General features: G+C 45.9%; 1 protein-coding gene across 1 annotated transcript in view; it reads right to left on the bottom strand.

The window, feature by feature from the left end:
- Positions 1-23,131, bottom strand: part of ITGB3 (integrin subunit beta 3) — a 57,471-nt gene that overhangs the window by 14,993 nt on the left and 19,347 nt on the right. The window contains exons 3-10 of the mRNA XM_053570081.1: positions 15,151-15,346; positions 13,773-14,025; positions 12,089-12,251; positions 10,979-11,140; positions 9,367-9,462; positions 8,930-9,019; positions 8,112-8,246; positions 6,208-6,637 (exon numbers count right to left, since the gene is read on the bottom strand). Coding sequence (XP_053426056.1) covers positions 6,208-6,637; positions 8,112-8,246; positions 8,930-9,019; positions 9,367-9,462; positions 10,979-11,140; positions 12,089-12,251; positions 13,773-14,025; positions 15,151-15,346 — 1,525 coding nt within the window. The remainder of the gene's footprint in view (positions 1-6,207; positions 6,638-8,111; positions 8,247-8,929; positions 9,020-9,366; positions 9,463-10,978; positions 11,141-12,088; positions 12,252-13,772; positions 14,026-15,150; positions 15,347-23,131) is intronic.

Genomic DNA, 23,131 nt, shown 5'->3' with positions numbered 1-23,131 from the left:
TTGGGAGACTGAGGCAAGAGAATCGCTTAAGCCCAAGAGTTTGAGGTTGCTGTGAGCTGTGACACCACGGCACTCTACCCAGGGTGATAGCTTAAGACTCTGTCTCAAAAAGAAAAATAAATAAATAAATAAATAAATAAAAATAAATCCCATGATTGCTAGAGAGAAAAGAAGTCAGGAAATAAGAGAAGCTAAATGAAAAAGAGAGGCAGGGATCCCGAGGAGTACAGCAGTTGAGATAATAGCTAGCAATGACCTCACATAGTCCAATGGCTTCCTCCCCTGAGCCTCTGTTGGCTCATCCTTTGTCCTGTCTCTGAATTCAAAAGTTGCAGAAATATTTACCACAACTAAACATTGAAAAATCAATCAATGAATTTTTTTTTAAGTTACAGACACAGCTCAACTGTCTCCAGCCTCGCCAACACAGCCTGTTTTTCTTGCCCTGGTTCTCTTCTCAATCTGACCTTGTTATATCATGTGCAGTCCTAAGAGTGTAGAACAGCTTCGGAAAGCATTAGAGAACTGTGTCTATCTTCCAAACCCACCAAGGAGATAAATGTTCCCAGTGGAAGTGGGTGCTAACAACAACTACAACAATAAGAATGGCTACAAACATCTGTTGAACATTTAATATGTGCCAAGCACTATGCCAAGTTCTTTAGTATGTTATTCTGTTCGTTTCTTATAATAACCCTGTGAGGTCAGAGAGGTTAAGTAACTTTCCCAAGGCCACACAGTTTGTAAACGGCTGGATCAGGGCTCAAACTGAAGTCCCTGTGGCTTCAGATCCCAACAGCTTAGCCTCTATGCAGTATTGTAAACAATGTTTTTCCCTATTTATACTAATATGGTCTTTACAGAAGACTTCTGTAACTTACAGAGAAAACAGCCTTAACCATTAGAAGATAGGGCAAATTGTCATGGAATATTTTTAATTTGACCAGTGGAAGAAAAACTAAAGTAGGAAAAAGAGAGCCACAGAAAGTCCAGTAACTAAGCTTGATACCAATGAGAAATTCAAGACATTTTAGGAATTCAAATATACTAAACTATTCGAGTAGAGAGGACAGAAAGGGGGTTCTGACTATTGAGTTTCTGAGCCTCTCCTTAGACATATTCATCCCCTGCCCCCAACTTGGTCCTGTCCCCAATTAAGTCCTCTCCATTCTCCAGGTTATTGCCAATTCCTCTGTAGCTAGGATTCTCTTTTTAAAGCCTGCTTTCTCAAACTTAGTACTTTCTGATATTTGGACTTACATAAATCTTTGTTGTGGGGTTTGTTCTATACATTCTATACATGTTTAGCAGCATCCTTGGGCTCTACCTGCTAGATATCTATAGCACCTTTCTAGTTGTGAAAATTAAAAATGTCACCAGACATGGCCAAATGTCCCCTAGGAGATAAAATAGCTCCTGCCTCCCACTGTTTTAAAACATCAATCAACTTGATCATGTCACTTACCTGCTTAAAAACATAAAAACACTTAGTACTGCCTAAAGAATTAAGTCTAAGCCTTTAGCAAATATTCGAGGCCTTTACAAGGGGCTCAATCTCCTTCCAGGTTTATATCTCATCACCGACTTCATATGGCCACACATCAGCTACCACACTGAATGCTCCACCACCTCCTAAACTGTCCTTACAGTCTTATGTTTCTGTTCATGTTGCTCCCTCTACTCAAAATATCTTTTCATTCTGTGACCACCACCAAAATCAAATGTTCCTTCCTTGCTGTAACTTTTATTGACATTCCTAGGCAGAATCAACTTCCTGTTCATGTGTTTTCTCAGGATTCTATATCTACCTTCATTTTTACCCTTATTTTATGGTAATTTACTTGCCTATTTGTTTCTTTTTCTAAATTGTGAGCTCCTTGATAGGAGAGAAAATGTATTTTTTCTGGTAGGCCAGGTGCAAGAACTCACTCCTATAACCCTAGCTCTTTGGAAGGCTGAGCCAGGAGTTCGAGACTAGCCTGAACAAAACAGCAAGACTCCGTCTCTATAAAAAATTTAAAAATTACCCAGGCAGGGTGACACATGCCTGTAATCCTAGCTACTTCAGAAGCTAAGGCAGAAGGATCATTTGAGTGCAGAAGTTTGCAGTGAGCTATGAGGATGTCACTGCACTCTAGTCCAAGCAACAGAGTGAGACCCTGTCTGAAAAAAATTTTTTGCCATCAACAGTGATTAGCATGAAATCTGGTAAAGAGTAGGTTTACCATTAATGTTTATTCACTTATCTATTCATTCAACAAATATGTAGTGAGCTCATAGCCCATGCTAAGCACTAGAGATTCAGCATGAACAAGACAGACAAAGTTCCTCCTATGATGGCACTAACAACCTAGTTAAATTCCCAGAAAACGCACACACTTTCACCAATGAGCACCCCGCGTTGTATTATTTTACTACACAAAGAGCCACCAGCCCTAGCAGGAAAGACCTATTCACTCTATTACAACTGTAGGAATGGGAGGGAGATAAGGTGGAAGGTTAGACTGTTCAAAAGCAGGCATGACCTCCCAATGTCGGAGCCCTCTAATATTCATTTAATAAAACTTTAAAAGTTGAATTCTAAACCTTGCAGAGAGGTGACTCATTCTCTAGGACTCTGAATCAGGAAAAAGTGGATGAATAATAAAAATATGATTGTTAATCAGAGGAAAGGTAGAGGGTAAAGGGGAAGTAACCTGAATTGGTCTGGAAACCACATCACTGTGAGCAGATGGGCCCCCAGGAGGTGGAGGGGTAGGTGGTACGGGGCCAGGCTCAGAGAGCAGCTGGATGGCAGCCTGAATGGTGTCTCACAGCCCTCACAGGGCCTTCTGCTGCAGCCCCAGCACCATCCTCCAGTAACCATACCAGCATTCGAGACTCAGACACGCCCTTCACTGCCTTAGAAAGAAATGTCTGTTTCCCGGGAAGGATGGGGGACATAATCCCAGCTGCCCCAGCCTCTCCAGCTGTCAGGAGAGCAGGGTTGCCATGCCGGTGGGGAAAGCAGAAAGGCTATCTGTCCTGAGGTTGGGGTCCCTAGACGTATAGCTTATGGTGAGGACTCTTGTTCAAGTGACTTGCTGGGGAAGTAGAGAGGAAGCAGGGAAGCAGGGGAGGACAAGATTCAAAGCTGATAGGAATGTGGTCTCAGCCAGAAGTACCCTTCAGCCTGATGCCATGTGGGCTCAGGCACACGAATGGCATCAGAGGGCTAGGCCCACCCTGAGGCAAAAGGGATTGGCCTTGTATAACCCCTTGTCCCTCAGTCACTAGCCAACATCTGGAGGCAAGGAAGCTCCTGTCAGCGGAGGGCAATCCTTCAGAAAAGGGGCGGCTGTGAGCTGTCATCAGCCAACCCTCACAGCAGCTGGGGGAGGGGTGTGCCAGCCAGCAGAGCCCAGCCCCACAGCACCCACTACACCCTGCATTTGACCGTGGCTTCTGGATAGGGACAGACCGACACCACAGAGGCCTCCTCAGAAACCCTTATGTCATACCTATTTCCTTTGTGAGGCTAAACAAAGTGATCTTTGACAAGATGGGCCAGTCAGGGAGTGAGGTTGGGAGTAGAAGTGGCAGGCCAGAGCAAGCAGACTGACCCCAAGCCCTGGCAGGTCAGCCCTTAAAAGGAAGCCACAGTGCAGTAATGTCACAGGACTGGCCTGCCTCTAGCAAGAGGGAGGCTGAGCCTGGGTTCATAGGAAAGTCAGAGGAATCAGGGTAAGAAGTGAAGAGAAAGAGTGAAAGAAGAGGGAGGGAGGAGCAGGTGTGTCAGGCCAAAGGGAACATGATGGCTCTCTCTACATAGCTGGGCTGACGCTCTCCCCATACAGCTAGCCCAGCTGACACGCGGCTCCACCCCTGCCCTTCTTCTGAGACCCTTCAGACATCCCACCTCCTCCAAGAAGCTGCCCAATCCTCTACTGTCCACAGGGGGTCTCTCCCAGTGGGCTCCTGTAATACCCCTGAGGATCCCTCACTGCCGGGCTCTGGGCTCTGTCAGATGCTGCCTGTGCACCATCCTTAGGCAAGTCCATGCAGGGGGAACTTGTCCTCTTCATGCCTCTGCCCTCTTCCTCTACAGCACAGAACCTAGCTCACGCAGGGTGCCTGATCAATCTATGTCTGTGGATGTGGCAGGTGCAAAAGCCCCCTGAGGACAAGGCTGAACTCCCTGATGTTCAAGACGGAGATGTTGATAATAGGCAACCAGGGAGACGGGGCCTAAAGTAGGGGGAGACAAGGGGCAGCCAAGGAACCAGGCACCATGCTTAGAGACCAGGGCTATAGAAATGACTGAGTCACAGCTCTCCTGCCTCATGAGCCCCCACTGGTGCCAAAGGACAGGCCACAGGGCCAGTAGGGACAATGGAGACCTGGGTTACAAGCTCTGAGAGGTCAGAAATCATACATGACCCATGTACCTATGTGGACCGAATGCAGGCACAGAGGTGTTCAATGAATGTGTGTCCCTGAGTATCTGTCTCTAAAGAATGTGGTGATGGCACCAAGATCAGAGGCCAGTGGTGCACCTGACACCCTGGAAAGAAGTGGCAGAGGGAGGCTGCAGTGGCTGCCCGCAGCTCCCTCACGGATTAGCGTTGAGGACTAGTTGTTCTTACAGGAACCAGGGCTACTGACCCAGTTAGCTTTGTTTTGTGGGTTTAGTAGGGCCGGCAGCCAAAGGAAACACACTCTGGCTGGGATCCCTCCCACACTGCCTCACTCCAGACCAGGAACAATCGGGCCACAAGGAGGAGAGAGGTGCCATCTGCCTCTCCAGGAGCATCCCTCCCCCCCCTCAATGCCACCTCCTCCCCTGGGTCTCCCACTTCAAACACACCCATTTCCCTTGGTACTGTGAATTAGATGTAAATTCTGTTAAATACTAATGTGAATTGAAATTTCTGCCTCACCCCCTAATTCAAATGGCTATTGTTTGTGTGTGTACATTTGTGTGTACCTAATCTCTCTACCACTTTCTTCCAAACTCTCTCTAAAATCTTGTAAACAATGTTGTAGATAATAAAAAGGAGTCATTTTTACATGACTTGGGCAGGCTATAGAATGACACAGGCTTACCTTTCCTAATGAGCTTTTTAAAAGAATAATGTAGTGCAAAGTGCATTGAGTGCAAATGCAATCTAAATGATGGATCATGACAAAAAACAATTATAATCTTTCTGCTCAAATGGCCACACAATACACCCATAACTTAGTCCCCAACTTGCAAGTAAGTGTCTGCAACCTGTCTGTCGTCAAAGGGCTTAAGCCAAAGCAATTATGGCTCAGTAAAAACCTATCCCCAGTGCCTGGGAACAACAGCTCAGACGGCCTGTGTGCCCTGTGAGAGTGTTAGCAGCATGTCTGCAGATAAAGACTGTGTTAATACAACTTCAACTTCTAGCTGGGGAGGTCCCCCAGGAATGGTTTGGGGGACAAGGAGGCACCAGTTTGAAATTAGCAATGGGCCCTGAGATTTTACTGCATTTTGTAATGGGAAGGAAACTCAGCACCCTGCAGCAGCAAGACTCAAAATCATAACCCCCAACCTGTAGCCAAGGACTCTCTCTGTGGCAGCACCATCCAACAGAACTTTCTGTCATGTTGAAACTACAGATCTGCACTGTCCCATATGGCAGCCGCTAGCCACATGCAGCTACTGATCAACGGAAGAACTGAACTTCTTACTTTTTTTAAATTTTGATTAACTTAAATAGCCCCATGTGACTAATGGCTACCACTTTGGACACCACAGATCTAGAATCCAAAAAAGTAATAACAGTACCAATAGTAGTGATGGCAATAACACATAGTGCTTAACATTTAATAAGAACATGATACCATTTTCCAGACATTGTTCTAATAGCTCACTAAGTATGCTTCAATGTCTTAAAAGTGTACTACTATTTTCCAAGCCTCTTAGGATAAAAAGATAAATTCATGTAAAATTCTTACTAACTTTACTATATATTCTGACATCATGTGTTTTGGAAGTCTATAAATACTAAGAATTTAATTGCCATCTAGTAGTGATTTTTTTAACCTAAAAGGGGCTTTGGTCCTTAAACTCAAAAACATTAGGAATTGTTGACTTACAGCTCTGCCTGCCTTTGCCCACCTCATGCCCTCCCCTGTGTTTCCAGGGGCTGCAGATGTGTGAGAGTATGTGAGATCCCAGATGGAAGGGCCTGCAGTTCTTACCTGAGCACATCTCCCCCTTGTAGCGGACACAAGAGAAGTCATCGCACTCACAGTACTTGCCAGTGATCTTGCCAAAGTCACTACTGTGGCAGACACACTGACCACAGAGGCACTCGCCCCGCTGGCTGCAGATGGGCTGGCCCTCCCGGGGGCTGCACTCATCCTGCTGGGAGGGGCGGTAGTCCTCCTCTGAGCATTCACACTGAGACCCCAGCCAGCCAGGCCCGCAGCGGCACATCCCACACTCAAAGGTCCCATTGCCATTGTTACAGCGGTGGCTGTGAGGCTCAGCCTGGGCCTGGCAGGCACAGTCGCAGTCGAAGGTGACCTGGACAGTGAGGCTATCCTTAAAGCCCACAGGCTTGATGGTGAAAGACTTCTCTTTCTCCTTAGGGCAGCCGCGCACCTTGGCCTCAATGCTGAAGCTCACCTGGATAGAAAGCAAAATCCAATTCAGACACAGCTGAACCCAGTTAACACTCCAGCCCTAGAGGAAAAATAGTCGTTCCCTGCCCTGCCAAGGAATACCCAAACTGAGCGTCCAATCAGCCTTTGATCTAGAGTTCCTTGGCCTTCTCACTAGCAAAGTCTACAAAGCAAAAACAATAGCACTGGGCTAGCTATGCCTTTGTGACATATCCAGCTGGATACAGAGACATGGCTTACAATCAATAAGTAGACAGCTGGCCCGCTGCAGTAGCTCACACTTGTGGTCCCAACACTCTAGGAAGCCAAGGCAGGTGGATTGCTTGAGCTCAGGAGTTTGAACCAGCCTGAGCAAGAACAAGACCTCATCTCTATTAGCAATAGAAAAACTAAATGGGCAATGTGACTGGGGGGCATCAGACTCAGGAGGCTGAAGTAAGAGGATAGCTCAAGCCCAAGAGTTTGAGGTTGCTATGAGCTATGATGCCATAGCATTCTACCCAGGGCAACTGAGTGAGACTTCTGTCTCAAAAAAAAAAAAGAAAGAAAGAAAGAAAAATAGAAGTAGAAGGCTGCTTCTTTATTCCAACATGTAAAATAAACTATCTCAAACTGAAAAGAGTGACCTTGTGAACATTTGCTCTGGTCAACTGAGCTAGCAGACTGATTACACACAGTATCAGCAAGATACACAGCACACTACAGTATTTGGCATCACACGATGCCACGTGGTGGTCAACCATATGCTCAGGATCTACTTCCTGAGTTCAACTTCCATGTAAAGTTTCGTCACTCATGCACACAGTCAAGCACATTTCAGGCCAGTATGTTTTATGTGGGATCGATGCACATGTGCCTAGAAGATTAGTAGATGGACAGATAGGTCAACAGAAAGGATCGATGGATCAAAAAATCTATTTTGCTTCTTTCTTCCCTATCTCTCCCCGTAGGCAGAAGCAGAGAAGGAAACCCATGGAGTGACTGGAGCAGCAAAAGGACCATTTGCATTCTTAAATTCCATGAGGCAGGCATTTTTGCCTGTTCCATTTGCTGTTGAATCTTCAGCAGCTGGAACAATGCCCGGCACATTTATTGAGCATTGTCAGTGCTCAATAAGTATTTATAGATGATACGGGCATTTTGTATTGGAGAGAAAAGAAAAATTTTAATATTACCTGGGGGAGGGCTGGAAACTGGGTAAAAACTTAAGGTAAGAAATATTTTCATTTACAATCAACTGTGCATGCACAAACCAGAGTAACCAAAAATTCAAGTTTTTAAAAACCTTGATAGTGAAGTTCACTTAACATATACAAATGGCTTAGGCAACAGAAGCCTTAAGAGAAAAAGATTGCTAAATCCATTACATCTAATTTGTGATGACTTTCAGGAAGAAAGGAGGTGGGGTGCCCACAGATGGTCTAGGAGACAGGCCAGGGTTGGAGCTGCAGCTTCAGCCTCTGCCCAGCCCACCTCACCGTGTCTCCAATCTTGAGTCCCATACAGGACTTGAGGCCTGGGATGATCTCATTGTTAAGGCAGGTGGCGTTGAAGGATAGAGACAACTCCTCAGGGAGGTCACGCACTTCCAGCTCTACTTTAGAGCGGATTTTCTGAGTAGAAAATGGAAAAAGAAGGTAAGGAACTGAGCTCAACTGCAAGAGCCAATTCCATCCCAAGCAAAATCTAGAAGGTAGCCCTGGACTCACCCGGACAGTGCCAGATGCTGAGGTTTGCCTGGAAGCTGCCAGAATACCCTAAGGATGCTGTTTCCTGCCCAGGACCCTGCTCCCCTCTTTCTGTCCCCACTGTGTCTGGCCAAGTATAGGTAAAGTCTACCAACTACATCCTGCTGCAGGCCCCATGGGTGTGCAATAGGGGAGCACCAACACTGGTCACCGTGTGTAGCAGCACTTTCTACCTAACTTGTAATCATCCTCACCTTCCCCATAGCTCAGCTCTCTCATTTCTCTGTTGTTGGAGCCCAGCTCTCCCCTACTTTGCCCCCCCACCATTTCAAGGCACTGCTCCTTCTCCATCAATCACCATCCCCATGCCACTCCCTCTAAGCTCTCTACTCACTGTCCCTATTGCTCCCTGGAATATCCTTCCCAGAAGGTTGCATGCCTCCCAGGACTGGCCATTGCCTAGCCTCCAGGAGCAGAAGAGGGAAGCAGTGAGGCTGTGTGATGAGCTGGCAGCCAGGACTCCCAAATCTGAGCACTGCTGCATTAGCTAGACAAGGAGCTCAGGCTCATTGAGCCCACCAGGCTCACTCCCAGCACAAGAAACTTACCCCATAAGCGTCAACAATGAGCTGGAGGATATTGCTGGAATTATTGGACAGAACCCCCACTGTGGTTCCTGGGATGAGTTCACTATAGTTCTAGAAAAGAAGACAAAGATGTCCAGGGCTCACTGAAGGAAAGTGGGATATCCCACTTGTCCTTGACAGGAATATATATATAGTAGTTTTTCAGCCCTGAGCAAAGGTATAGGAAACCTCTTGTACCCCCACCCCTCTGAATCATCTGCCCTTCACCGTCATAAACATCAACACAGTCTTCCTAGTAAGTTCAAGGTTGGAGGAGAAAGACCCAGAGAGGGATGTGGCTTCTGGGGAGTGGGGTAGAGAAGAATCTGTCCTTGCTGGAGACTATAGCCAATGCTGGCTCTCGGGGACAGGTCCCCCAGCCCAGGGTCTTATTCTAGGAAGCCCAAAGGCATAGTCACCTGATAGAGACTGACTACACCTGCAGTCACTGCAAAGATCAAATTGATGTTTTTCTGAGATAGCTTCTCAGACATCAGCCCCAAGGAGGGATAATCCTGGAAAAATGAAAGATATAGAGGTTAATGAAGTCTCACAAATATCCCTAGATTCTGAGCCTCACAACTTGGTTGATTTGGGCTGTGGCCCAGAGAGCAGTAATGCTTAAACCTTTTCACCCCTTGGTGAAAGTCAGACAAGAAGGTTAAGTAGCAGCACAGTTCTAGTTGTGAACTCTACGGATAGACGAAGAGGTGCAGGTTGGTGGTATCAAAACTAAGCACCTCTCTTCCTACTCAGATTCAATGCATTAATGCCACAGAGCAACTTCCATGGGGCAGACACTGGGTTGGCCTCCTTGTTTGACAGCTCCTGACAAACGCGTTGGCCTGGCCTTTATGACCTTCTACCATATGGGTCTCAGCCTTCCCTTCCAAATACCACTCACCTTTCTCTCTCCTCCACTCGGCACCGATGGGGCCCACTCTCTTTCTCCCACCTGGAGTGACCTCATTGGCTCCACTCCATCTTCTTTTTGGTAGTCCTCCTCCTTAAGACCCACCTCAAGCCCCACCTTCCTCCAGAGGCCTTCCTGGGTCATCCCAGCTCACCATGACCTTTCCTCTCTTGGGTACTCAAAGCCCTTGTTGACTGTGCTACCCATTCAGCACTAATCACGACTGATCTTGTGTTATTAGTAAATACATATATCTCCTCAGCTAAACCAAAAATTCTCTAAATGATAGAATCGTACAGGTCTCCTCCTTCAGCCTCTGGTCAGTGCCTTGCATAGATTACTGTTTGACTCAGTGCTCAACTTGGATATGGCTGACACCAAGGAACTCCAGGACATGCAAATATCCTTGGGATCAGAAACGTTGTAGGGAGTTCATGAGATCATCCAGCTCAGGCTCCTGCCTTTACACAGGGGTACCTTTAAGCCATATAGATGAGGGAGTTGCTATATTGTCTTTTAGAGATGATGAGGTCACATCTTCTCCCAGATACCTAGACCTTCAACATTCTGAGCATCATCGCTCCTGTTTTTACTTTAAACTCTTTTCCTCTTATTTAACCATATATAGCCATATAAAACAACTTACAGGGAGTCTTGTACATCAGCTAAGTCATGCTTCTTTCTTTAAACTTAGCCCTTTAACCTTTCTCATAGGACCTTCCCTCCATGCTTTTGATGATCTTTCTCTTTTTCCTCTATCTTCTTCCAATAACCACAGGTGTTATGGTATTCCACGAAGGGACTAAACAGAGCAGGAGGGAAGACACGCTCTCCAGCTGGACCTATAAAAGTCCTTTGGGTCCATTCTGGAGGTTATGACACTGCTACAGGTAACAGTGGAGCCAGTGGTAACAGTGTCAGGGCCATCTCCAATGGCTATGCTGGTTGTACCCAAGATGAGGGTGTCCATTTGGTAGGGATCAGGACAGGCTGAAACTGAACCCTGCCCTCTGCCCAGAGGTAGGGCTGCCATTTTCATATTCACACAAAATTCTGCCTGGGTCAGGGCAGCACTAGCCATAGTAAATAGGGACCACAGAGAACACCGGAGATCTCACCATAGTAGTGGAGGCAGAATAATGATTGTCACTGCCAATATGACACTGCCCATCATTGGGCTGAACAATGCCTGCCAGTCTTCCATCCAGTGCTATATGAGTCTTGGCATCGGTGGTAAACACCAACAAGTGGGATGCGTCATTCCTCCAGCCAATCTTTTCCTATTGAGAAAAGAAAAAAAAGGCAGAAGAGACAAAGCAACTTCAGTCATGTCTTTAGTGGAGAACAAAGACCCAAAGACCTCCCTGGATGAAGGACTGGACAAGTTATCTTGGAGAAGAGCTCAGTTCCAGTCCCTGGAACCCAAGCTGGAGCTTTCCAATTTAGGGCTTTCTGTTCTCTTAGGAAAACAACAATCTCATAGCTGATTAGTTCAAGCATCTGTATAGACATTTTTTTTTTTCAAGACAGAGTCTCACTATGTTGTCCTCAGTAGAGTGCTGGGGAATCATAGCTCATAGCAACCTCAAATTCTTGGGCTTAAGCAATTCTCTTGCCTCAGTCTCCCAAGTAGCTGGGACTACAGGCGCCCACCACAATGCCTGGCTATTTTGTTGTTGTTGTTGTTGTTGCAGTTGTCAGTGTTGTTTAGCAGGCCCAGGCAGGGTTCAAACCCACCGGCTTTGGTGTATGTGGCTGCCGCCCTAACCACTGAGCTACAGGCACCAAGCCTAGTTCAAGCATCTGAATGATACCTTCTTCAACTCCAAACATAACTCTCCAATGACAATCACATTAGAATCAGATCTAGAAATCAATCACATCTAGAAACTGACCTGCAGTGACAGACCTGGGATGGGCTAGAAGAAATCTCACTTGAACATCTGCCCACTTTGCTGAGGTTAAATTAACCCAAATAATTCCAAACAAAGTGGGAAGATGTTCTTCCCAAGGAAAATCTGGGATTACTGAGGTTCAAGGAAATGTCAGCTCCGGCGAGGGAGTGGATATAGGCAGAGGCTGCACACAAAGAGCAACTTACTACTCATGCTACATGAAGCTCTGCTTAGTTCTTGTCTCTTACCTCACACCAGAAATCCCCAGAGTTGAGCCACTTCCTTCCCCATTTTGATCTTTGCCAACTGGCACTCCATGCCCTCCAAACTCACATCACAGACTGTAGCCTGCATGATGGCATCAAAGCCTCCCTCTGGGGCATCTCGGTTCCGTGACACATTCTGCTTCTTCACCTCCTCATTGAAGCGGGTCACCTGGTCAGTTAGCGTCAGCACGTGTTTGAATCCAAACATGGGCAAACAGGTGTTCTTCATTCTGGGGAGAGATAGGGGATAATTTAATCAGGTGCCCTGATGGAAAAGGCAGCATGGGAATTGAGAGGGAAAGAAAAGGGGACAAATGCAGATAGTGGTATGGCCAGGCCAATTCCATATAACCACAATGACCCAGAGAGTTCAGACTGTAAACCCCTCAAATTACCTGAGACATCACATCAGCCTCACCTTCACCTAATCTAGAGGATAAAAGAGTAAGCTTCCTGGGTTCAAATCCCAGCTCCCCCATTTACTAGTCATGGGACCTTCAACAAGCCTCTCTAAACCTAACTTACGAAAATGAGCATGCAATAGCATGTATCACAGGAGTTGCTGGGAGGCTTAAGTGGGTTAACACATATAAAGTACTTAGATCAGAGGGAGGCGCGAGTTGTTGCTACCACCTTATTGCTGCACCTTCCTAAAGCACCTTGTTGCTACACCTTCCTAAAGAAACAATAAAGCAAAAGTCTGACAATAAGTTAAAGTCCTGGAACCATCAATAAATTGATAGATCATGCCAGACAGGAGTATTTCTGTCCCCAGACTAGTAGTTTACTTGTTTGATTGATAGCTGATGTCTTTACTGGGGAACCTTACAACCCAGACAGAAGGTTAAAAGCCACATCATACAACTTTGGAACCTAAAAAGTAAATTCATATTATGTCAGACTCAGTAACCATAATTTTTTTTTTTTTTTTTTTGTAGAGACAGAATCTCACTTTATGGCCCTTGGTAGAGTGCCATGGCATCACACAGCTCACAGCAACCTCCAACTCCTGGGCTTAAGCGATTCTCTTGCCTCAGCCTCCCGAGTAGCTGGGACTACAGGCGCCCGCCACAACGCCCAGCTATTTTTTGGTTGCAGTTCAGCCGGGGCCAGGTTTGAACCCGCCACCCTCGGTATATGGGGCCGGTGCCCTACCAACTGAGCCACAGGCGCCGCCCAGTAACCATTATTTTAAATTATTATAATTCATAGATTTGCATCTGCCACTTAAATAAATAAGCCAAAGTGTCAAGCAGAAGTCTAAGTTATCCATTTATAGACTATTAAAGGACTTGGTAAGGGTCATCTCCCACTCCTCTTCTAGGACTCAGTTTCTTATATTTTAACCCTGAAGTTTGCATAGCCTTTATGATAAGGGCAAACAATGACAACACAATGGAATTGATGATTCTGAAATCCTAATTTCTTTTTTTATTTATCAATAAATTTCTCTCTACTTTTGACCTCATGCCCCTCCCATTCACTCTTGCCTCTCATTTATTTGCAACCAGGAACAAGAAGCTGATGAATTCTCTCTCTAGGTCTCCACACAGCCTTGGACTCTACTGACCCAACACTCCAGATCAAAGGCTGGCCCGTTTGCCAGACGGGGAAACCAAGAGAGAAAGGAGCTATGGTTTGGCCAGAAAGCAGCCAACAAGGCTACCCTAGAGCTAGAAAGAGGAACTGGGACTTGACCTGCCTGGGGCAAAGTGAGGGGTGCTATCATGGCTTCTGGAAGAGGGACTTACTCATAGCAGGGGTTTTTGAGGGCCTCTGGTGGAGAAATGAACATGTAGGGTGACACAGGCTTGTCCACAAAGGCCCCAAAGCCAATCCGCAGGTTGCTGGTGAGCTTTCCCATCTGGAAGGCCAGTTTAGTACCCAGGTTATGGATGCTCCACAGATCATCCATCATGGAGTAAGATAGATCCATCAAGTAGTAGATGTCCACAGGGTAATCTTCCACCTGCCGTACTTGAATGGAGAAATTCTTCGAATCATCTAGAAGGCAGAAAGATATTAGTTTTTCTCCTCTTCTCCCTCTAAGACTGAATAAGTAGATGTAGACACAGTGGAACTAAGTAACTGCTCGATCAAGCCGAATTGGAAAGCCCTGGTTCCTTCTCCTTTTCCCTTGCAATTGTATTCTTCTTCCAATCGCTTGACCCTTCTATTTTTAACCTCTTCTTTGCATTCTAAAATTTTCCACCTTGTCTAACTCCCCATCTGCCCAGTCCTCTGGGTCCCAGTGATCTATCACTGTGGTCACAGAGGCTTTGGCAGTACTCTGCCAGACTCTGTAAAAGACAGAAACTACATCCTACCCTTCTCTGAATCCCACAACACCCAACACATACCTTGCACAGAGTAGGTCTCTCTTAAACTCTCCTTGATTTAATTGGAAAGTCAAAATCAATGCTTCAAAAAGCCTATCTCTTGGCTTAATCTTTCCTCCTTCTGAAGGTCTTCCATCTCTAATTCATCTTCCCCCATGCCCTTCCCTAATCCTCCTTGGAAAGAGAGCTTATAAGTTGCTTTTTCATCCTACACAGTAGGACCTCTGTAAGTTGACCACTCAAGGGACTGTAACAAACTGGTCAATATATGGAGATGGTCAACATAAGGAACTTCCATTGACACAACACTCCATTGAGTACATGTGGTACATGTTTAGTCTATTAAAATTAGGTCAACTTAAAGAGGTAGTCAATATAGGGAGGTGGTCAACTACAGAAGTTCTACTGTATTTCTTTTGCACCTCAACACAAAGCTGTAAGCTAGGTAAAACAGGCATTGCAAGAAAAAAGAAACGAAAATTATTTTGAGGACCTGCTATGCCAGGAAGGTTGAGTAATTTGCTCAATAGTTAATACATGGTGGGGTCAAGATTCAAACTCAGATCTTCTGACTCGGGTCCTAACATCTTTTATTTTCATCCATTCTCCTGCCCACACCTCTCCTTCATCCTTCTCTTCCTTCCCCATCTTCATTCTGAGTTACTTCCCCAAGATTTCGTGCTTCGACCTCCAACTTGTATTCTATGCCCACCTGCCCCAGGTGTCTCTCTCTCTCTCTCTCTCTCTCTCTCTCTCTCTCTCTCTCTCTCTCGATGAGACCCATCCCTACCTGGCCGGAGCCTGAGCGCAATCCTCTGGGGACTGACTTGAGTTATCTGGGAGCTGTCTCCAGAGCCCTTGTCACTGAGAGGCCTGGCCTCTAGTACTAGGGCCTCACTGACCGGGAACTCGATGGACTCCGGGGCACAGTTATCCTTCAGCAGATTCTCCTTCAGGTCGCAGCGGGGTGAGCCCAGAGGCAGAGCCTGTAAGACAGGATCCCAAGGGGAGCCCTATAATCAGAACTGTGGTGGCTCTCTGCCTCTTACAGGCTCTTCCACCTCCTAGTGCTTGAAGTTTACCCAGCACTTTGAAGTTAAGCCAGCATAAATAAATTGGTGCAGTCCTTCCTAGGATAATCCGGAGGACTGTTGCACAGAAAGGGGAAAGTGAGGCATCAGAAAGGGCTGTTCATGAATTGATAGCTAGGAAGTGGTTCTGTGCATTCAGAGGCCCGTAGACCACCGTTTTTCAAGCTGCAGAATGCAACGCATTTGTGGGTGCCAAAATCACTATAATAGGCGTCAACCATTAAATAAAATGCAATAGAATAGAAAATTTGGGGTTATAAGTAGAAAAATTAAGTGTTGTTTTGTGCAACTTTTATGCATTAAGGGTGGGTCTAAAACGTGCAATAAATGATATAGAGTACAATGTGATTCTTTCTGTAGATCAGGGCCAAAACGGTTTGGAAGCTGCAGGGTTAGACCCTGGCTCTGAGACCCAGGAAGACAGGGACTATGTGTGTCTTCCTGGGTCTGCCCAGGACTTATCATAAAGGTGATAGGTAAGGCAGAAGAAAGAAAGGTCCAAGAGAACAGTAGACTGGCCAAGACCAAATTGGCATTGCCACTTACAACTACATACTAGAGTGAGTCGCCCAAGTTCTGCAAGCCTAGTTTCCTCAGCTGCAACATGAAAATAATAATAGTCCTTTCCTACCCTTGTAAGAGAAAAACTCAAATCAATTCATGGTGCAGGGCAGGGGAATAAGGGAGCGGGAAGAGGGGAGGAGGGGGGACGGGAGTTACAGTGTATGGCACATCTTTTGGGGGCAGGACCCAATTATAAGAGGGACTTAAGGCTTGGGGCCTGTAGCTCAAGCGGTTAAGGCGCCAGCCACATACACCTATGCTGGCAGGTTCAAATCCAGCCCACGCCCACCAAACAACAATGACAACTGCAACCAAAAAATAGCTGGGTGTTGTGGCAGGCACCTGTAGTCCCAGCTACTTGGGAGGCAGAGGCAGGAGAATCGCTTGAGCCCAAGAGTTGGAGGTTGCTGTGAGCTGTGATGCTACCGCACTCTACAGAGGGCGACAGCTTGAGGCTCTGTCTTAAAAAAAAAAAAGGTGGCACCTGTGGCTCAAAAGGGTAGGGCACTAGCCCTATATGCCAGAGGTGGCAGGTTCAAACCCAGCCCCGGCCAAAAGCTGCAAAAAACAAAAAACAAAAAAAAAACAAGAAAGAAAGACCTTACTTAAACAAATGCAAACAATGTAATCTAATTCTTTGTTTCCTCAATGAACCGGAAGCAATAAAAAATAATAATAATAACATTTAATAAGAAAAAATAATAATCATAGTTCCTCCATGGGTATTTAGTATAGTTGAAATCACAGAGGCAGTGTAGACTGGTTGTTCCCAGGGGCTGGGGAGAAGGAAGAATGGGAAATTTTTGTTTAATGCGCATAAAGCTTCAGTTTTACAAGGTGAAAAGAGATAGATGATGGTGACAGTTTCACAACATTACGAAAGTATTTAATACCACTATACAGTTAAAAATGGCTAGTGGCTTATACTTGTAATCCTAGCACTTTGGGAGGCCAAGGCAGTAGGATTGCTTGAGGCCAGGAGTTCAAGGCCAGTCTGAGCAACATAGCAAGACCTTTGTCCTTACAAAAACATTTTAAAAAATTAGCCAGGCATGGTGGCATGTGCCTGTCATCCCAGCTACTCCAGAGGCTGAGGCAAAAGGATCACTTGAGACCAGGAGTTTGAGGTTTCTGTGAGCTACAGTGACACCACTGCACACAGCCTGGGCAACAGAGCAAGACCCTGTCTCAAAAAAAAAAAAAGGTTAGGATGGTAAAATTCTGTTATTTTACCACATAAAAATAACTAAAAAATAATAATGACATCCCTTCCTCACAGGACAGCACACAGAGCTAAATATGACAACACATAAAATGAATAGCACGGTGCCTGGCATAGAGTAAGTGCTCTGTAAATGTTAGATGTGGTTCTGAGATGCTTAAGAAATACTTCCTGGACAAACTAATGATGAACAAACTCCAGAAGCTTGGGAAGATACCACGATGCCAGCTACCTGACCGGAACCTATCCTATCACTTCAGCTTCCTCCTTCACCATAAACAAATAGCAAACTGAGCACCCTTCCAAAAACCCTGGCATATCCATAGCCTCTGGGGCCTCTGTGCTTATACCTGAGCATTGAATAGGGGACACACTATAATGTAAAAAACACTGGGAATCAAGAAAATCCTAAGTCTGCCACTAATAAGTCACTTTGAACCTCAGTTTCCTTACCTGTCTAATAAGGTAGTTAGATGACATGGTGTTTTCAGCCCCTTCCTGCTCTGACATTCTGTAAACTCAGCCAGCCCTGTGTAGGCCTATGTTCATGAAGGCTCCTTGACGGGTTGAGGAAACTGGCCAGAAAGCTGAAAAACCCCTTCCTGGGCCTATTTCACAACATCTAGGCCAGTGTTTTTCAACCTTTTTTTATCTCACAGCACGCTTGAACCTACAATTAAACTTTTGTGGCACACTTACATTATGTGGACCAAAAATAAAGAGTAAAAGAAAAAAAGAAGAATATAATTAGTATGCTATAAACTTCTTTCAAAAATAATTTAATTAATTTGATCTTTAAAAATGTTCGTGGCACACCTAGGATCCTCTCATGGCACACCAATGTACCACGGCACACAGGCCTCCCCAGACCCCTCATTTGACCTGGTAGCCATGCCAGGAGAGGGACTGGCCAGAAGGAGCCATCCATACTCAAAAACTCTCCAGCCCAAAACCCTTCCCAATGCTCAAAGTCTCTCTCTTTCCTCGGCCCAGGAGCCCTATGATAGGGCAAAAGGCTTTCCCATGTGGATGGAAACACCAGCAACACCAGTGGCTTGAGGACCTCCCTGGCCCAGGCAGAAAGCAAGAGCTTCTGGAAGCAAGCAGCTTCCTTCTTTCTCTCTCGGTCAGCCTCACAGGGGTGCAGGTAGAGAAATGGCCTCAGCAATGGGAACCAATAAATAAGGCTTAACCTTCCAGGTGGCAAATAGACTCTCCACAATTCAGAGGAAGATGAATGTCTCCTCCCCAACACTCGGCTCTGGCTGAGGGACAGAATGGCCACAGAAGAACTCAGAGGCACTTCAGGTTTTGTGCCCAGACTCCTCTTGTTGTCCCTGCTCATCTCTCCCACCTTCTGTCCCTTGGGAAGCAGCCTCTTTCTCGATCAAAACACCCGCAACCCCCATCACTGATTCTAGCTGCTCACAAAGCCCCAGGGAGAAAACCTTCCAAAAAAGGCAATGATTGGATAGACCAAGATGCAGTGAGGACGTAATCCTTTCCAGGACAAAGCCAGATGCTGAAGGAGAGATCAGAAACGGGGGAGACCAGGGAGCAGAATGAGAACAGCAAGGCGGACCTGTATCTTCTGGCTGCCTCAGCAAAGGGAGGGAATGTTTTATTCAGAAGGGGGTTTCCTGACTCCCTTTTCCTACAGTGGCAATCTCAGTTAGAAGAGGGTTTCAAGAGCTAAGATGTGCTAACAGTCCTTATGGTTTGTTGTGAGTTTCCTTAGAAAAATTAAACACTGAGAAACAGAAACTGCCTCCCTCCCACCCTTTGTGGTCACTGACATCAGAGGTCAGGAACATAACAGGCTTGCTCATCAGCTGCATTCTCCCTGAGCGCCTCCTGTCCTGCAGGACACCGAGGCAGTGACCTCAACTCATTTGGGCAACACTCCCTTTCTCAGGCTGAAAGGTAGAAGGAATGTTTCCAGGTTACTCAGAGAGAACGCTAAAAGGGATTAGTGGTGAATATTAAAGATCCAGTTCCCAATAAAACCGGGTGTTACACAAAAAGAGTAAAAATAGCCAATACCCAGGGAAGATCCTGAGCACAGAGGTGGGAGGTTCCAGCCTCCGTGCTGTGCAAGCTTGCTGAATTACATACTCTTAGTACCATTCTCCATTAACCCCATTTTGGAAATCGGGAAAGTACAAGCATTGTCGTAATCCTGCCTATCTCACAGGGTTGGTCAAAGATAAAATACGAGTTTTTTTTTTCTTTTTCTTTTGCAGTTTTTGGCCCGGACTGGGTTTGAACCCGCCACCTCCGGCACATGGGGTTGGCGCCCCACCCTTTTAAGCCACAGGCGCCGCCCATAAAATAAGAGTAAGTGTGGCCTGCTTTCAAAACAGAAAAATGTCAATGTAAGTCATACATATTGAAATTCTTTTTTTTTTTTTTTTTTTGTAGAGACAGAGTGTCACTCTATGGCCCTCGGTAGAGTGGCCGTGGCCTCACACAGCTCACAGCAACCTCCAACTCCTGGGCTCAAGCGATTCTCCTGCCTCAGCCTCCCGAGCAGCTGGAACTACAGGCGCCCGCCACAACGCCCGGCTATTTTTTGGTTGCAGTTTGGCCGGGGCCGGGTCGGAACCGGCCACCCCCAGTATATGGGGCCCGCGCCCTACCGACTGAGCCACAGGCGCCGCCCATATTGAAATTCTTTTACATGTGGAATAAACAAATGCAAATATAAGGTGACTCTATTCCACAATTACCATGCTAACTACTACTGTTACTGCACACTCTTTTCTTGAAGAGCAAGGGCCAATATGCCCTAGTAATTTTTACCCCAAAAGTTCCACCAAAACATCTCCAGTCTAAATAAATTAATATTGCGTCTTGAATGACTCATTTAGTGAGGACAAGAAATTATTTGAACAATGTCAGAGAAAAGTCTGGAATGACAGAAATAAGGATGACAGGAAAAGAAATGCATTTAGTTTATAGTTGTTGGCATTCACACTTCATTCTTTACAAATTATAATATTCTTTAATATTATAATTGTTTTTTACAACAAGTTGGAGCAAAACTCTCAAGATGGACATTTATCTTCCAAAGGTAGGTGGAGGCTGGGTGTAGTGGCTCACGCCTGTAATCCCAGCACTTTGGGAGGCTGAGGTGGGAGGATCCCTGACCCCAGAAGTGTGAGACCAGCCTGGTCAGCACAGCAAGACCTTGTGTCTCAAAAAATAAAATAAAAAATTAGCCAGGCATCTACAAAAAATTAAAAAAAAAAAAAGAAATCAGTCCTGGCACCTATACTCTAGCTACCCAGTAGGCTAAGGCAGGAGGATCCCTTGAGTCCAAGAGTTTGAAGTTGCAGTGAGCTATGATCACACCATTGCACTCTCGTAGTAAGAATGACTATGTTACTTACTAAAAAGAAATACAGATACTCATCTATACCTTTCCCCTGCAGTTGTAGAGAAGAAAATGAGAAGGAAATCCTATTGGAGTCTTCCTCTACTTTGCTAGACCCCAACCCCTTCTTCCTCTTTCACACTTGAATATTAGGCTACGAAGTAGCTGATCCAACCTCCAACATGCACTCAGGCTTATTTAAGAATTTCTAGTATTTCTCTCCACTTTAAGGTGGCCAGATTTAGTAAATATTTGGGACATACTTATATTAAAGAATGAATTGTTTAATTCAAACTTAACTAGATGGTCTATAATATTTTAGATGTTTTTATTTTTATCTTTTCGTTTTTTACAGATAGAATATTCCATTACACTGCCCAGGCTGGAGTGCAATGGCTATTCACAGGCACGATCATAATGCACTACAGCCTCCAATTCCTGGGCTCAAAGGATCCTCCTGCCTCAGCCTCCTGAGTAGCTAGGTCTATGGGCTCCAGCCAGATATGCTGTATTTATCTGGCAACTTCAACTTCACCACCACCCATCTCAACCCCTTCGATTAACAATGTTTGTCAAACTTGCTGTCATAACAAACCACTCTAATGCAATAGATCCAGGGTCCATACTGAGAATCTTTATTTTCAACAAGCATCCCAGGTGATTCTCACCACCAGATAAGCTTGAGAAGTTCTAGACTCCAGTATGGTGCTGCCAGGAACAAGACCACAAGTTGAATCTCTGTATGAAGCTGGCCTCTTTGCTAGATTTACAGATCATAGCACAAAACCCCAACCCATGTCAGTATCCAACCCTCCAGGAACACACCCTATGCAGATGGGCCCAAAACTCCATGCTCATCCACATTGGCTATGTTTTCCTATTATCCAGCCAAGCTCACTATACACACCCAAGAGCTGAAGTCCTCTAGGACCAGGGGAAAGCTGAGCCCAACCAGTTGTTTTTCCAGGCACTGCCAGCTTGCTTGGAAAAGCCCAGCAGGAGAAGCAGAAGTACACAGGGCTTTCCAGGGTTTGATTATTAGACAAATTATATACAAAATGGACTAGATAGTTCACCTTTCTTTTTTTGTTTGTTTTTTTGTTTTTGTTTTTTAAAGTCAATGAAACAGCAGCTATGCATACTCTGGGATTCCCACTGCCCAGCCCTGACACACACACATATTGTGCCCCATACTGGGCTTCTCTACCCTCCCCTCTCTCCCTTTCTCCCTCTTCCTTAGGGATAGCTGTGCTCATTCACTAAACCTCTGGCTGCTCTTACTTGCTTTTTTTCTTTTTAAAGAAACTGAGGTCTGCTTCTGTTTCCCACGGTGGAATGCAATGGCTCAATCATAGGTGACAGCAGCCTCAAATTCCTGGATTTGAGGGATCCTCCTGCCTCAGCCTCCTAAATAGCTGGGACTACAGGCATGTGCCACCATATCTGGCTACTTTTTTTTTAATCTTTTGTAGCGACTGGGACTCACTATGTTACCAAGGCTGTTCTCCGATGTGGGAGCGGGCTGTGGACGGTAGGGCCCCCACAGCCTGGGAAACGCTCAGGGAGTAACCCCCAAACACTTCTCCTCCCTTAACAACATTGTTTTCACCTGACAAAAGTCACGTAGCCCATGCATACTTTCCTCCTTATCGACCAGCACACATTTTTTCCTCTTTAAGGTTGATCCCTACCTCATGTGTTAAGATTTATGCGATCTTGTCAAGATACTGTATAAATAAGGTTGTTTCCACGGTTCAGGGGCTGGCTGTGGTCGTCAGGTGCATCAGCCCTCTCGAACCTATCCTGTCTCGTGTGTGTTCTGTTCCCATGTGTGTTCCTCTTCTTCATTTCCCACCTTTCCACTCAGGTCAACTCTCCCTCCTTGCACCGAATTGAGAGAGGTTCCTTTCTCTCATGCTAGTACGTGACGCTCGAGCTACTAGGCTCAAGTGATCCTGCCTCAGCATCCCTCAGCTGGGATTACAGGGATGAGCCAGCATGCCTCACTAGTTATCACGACCTTCATGTGTATTTAACATTCTCCTGTTGGACTTCTCATTAGTTTTCTTTGGCCCTAGCTGCACCCATGTCCTCACTGACTCTCCCTCCATTCCCAGGCTGATCCTACCTCATGCTCTGATCCTATCTTGGACCTGTCCCTCTGCCCTCCCCTGGTCTGTCTGAAGGGGCAAGATTTACCAGCCAGCCATAATTATTCTATATCTGCTTTGTGGAAATCTGGGCACACTTTTTCTGGTCAGACGTCAGCCCATCTCAGCTACAAGATCAAGAGGGGTAAAAAATGGCAGGGTGAATGGGACAGACCCTCCAAGAATATTACCTTTCTCCCCAGACTCTCGGGGCTCGGGAAGGAGGAGAAGCATCCTTTGAGTGACACCAGAGTTTCTGCCCTGGCACCTCTCTGCCCCAGCAGGCTTCAGGGCATAGAATCCAAACCAGACACCCTCCCCAGCCAACCCCCCTCATTCTAGGATTCAGTTTCAGAATTACAACCTCC

The sequence above is a fragment of the Nycticebus coucang genome, chromosome 18 (genome assembly GCF_027406575.1).
Source record: "Nycticebus coucang isolate mNycCou1 chromosome 18, mNycCou1.pri, whole genome shotgun sequence".
Taxonomy (NCBI): Eukaryota; Metazoa; Chordata; class Mammalia; order Primates; family Lorisidae; genus Nycticebus; species Nycticebus coucang.
The sequence above is the reverse complement of the archived record's forward strand: the minus strand, read 5'-3'. Positions and strand labels throughout refer to the sequence as shown.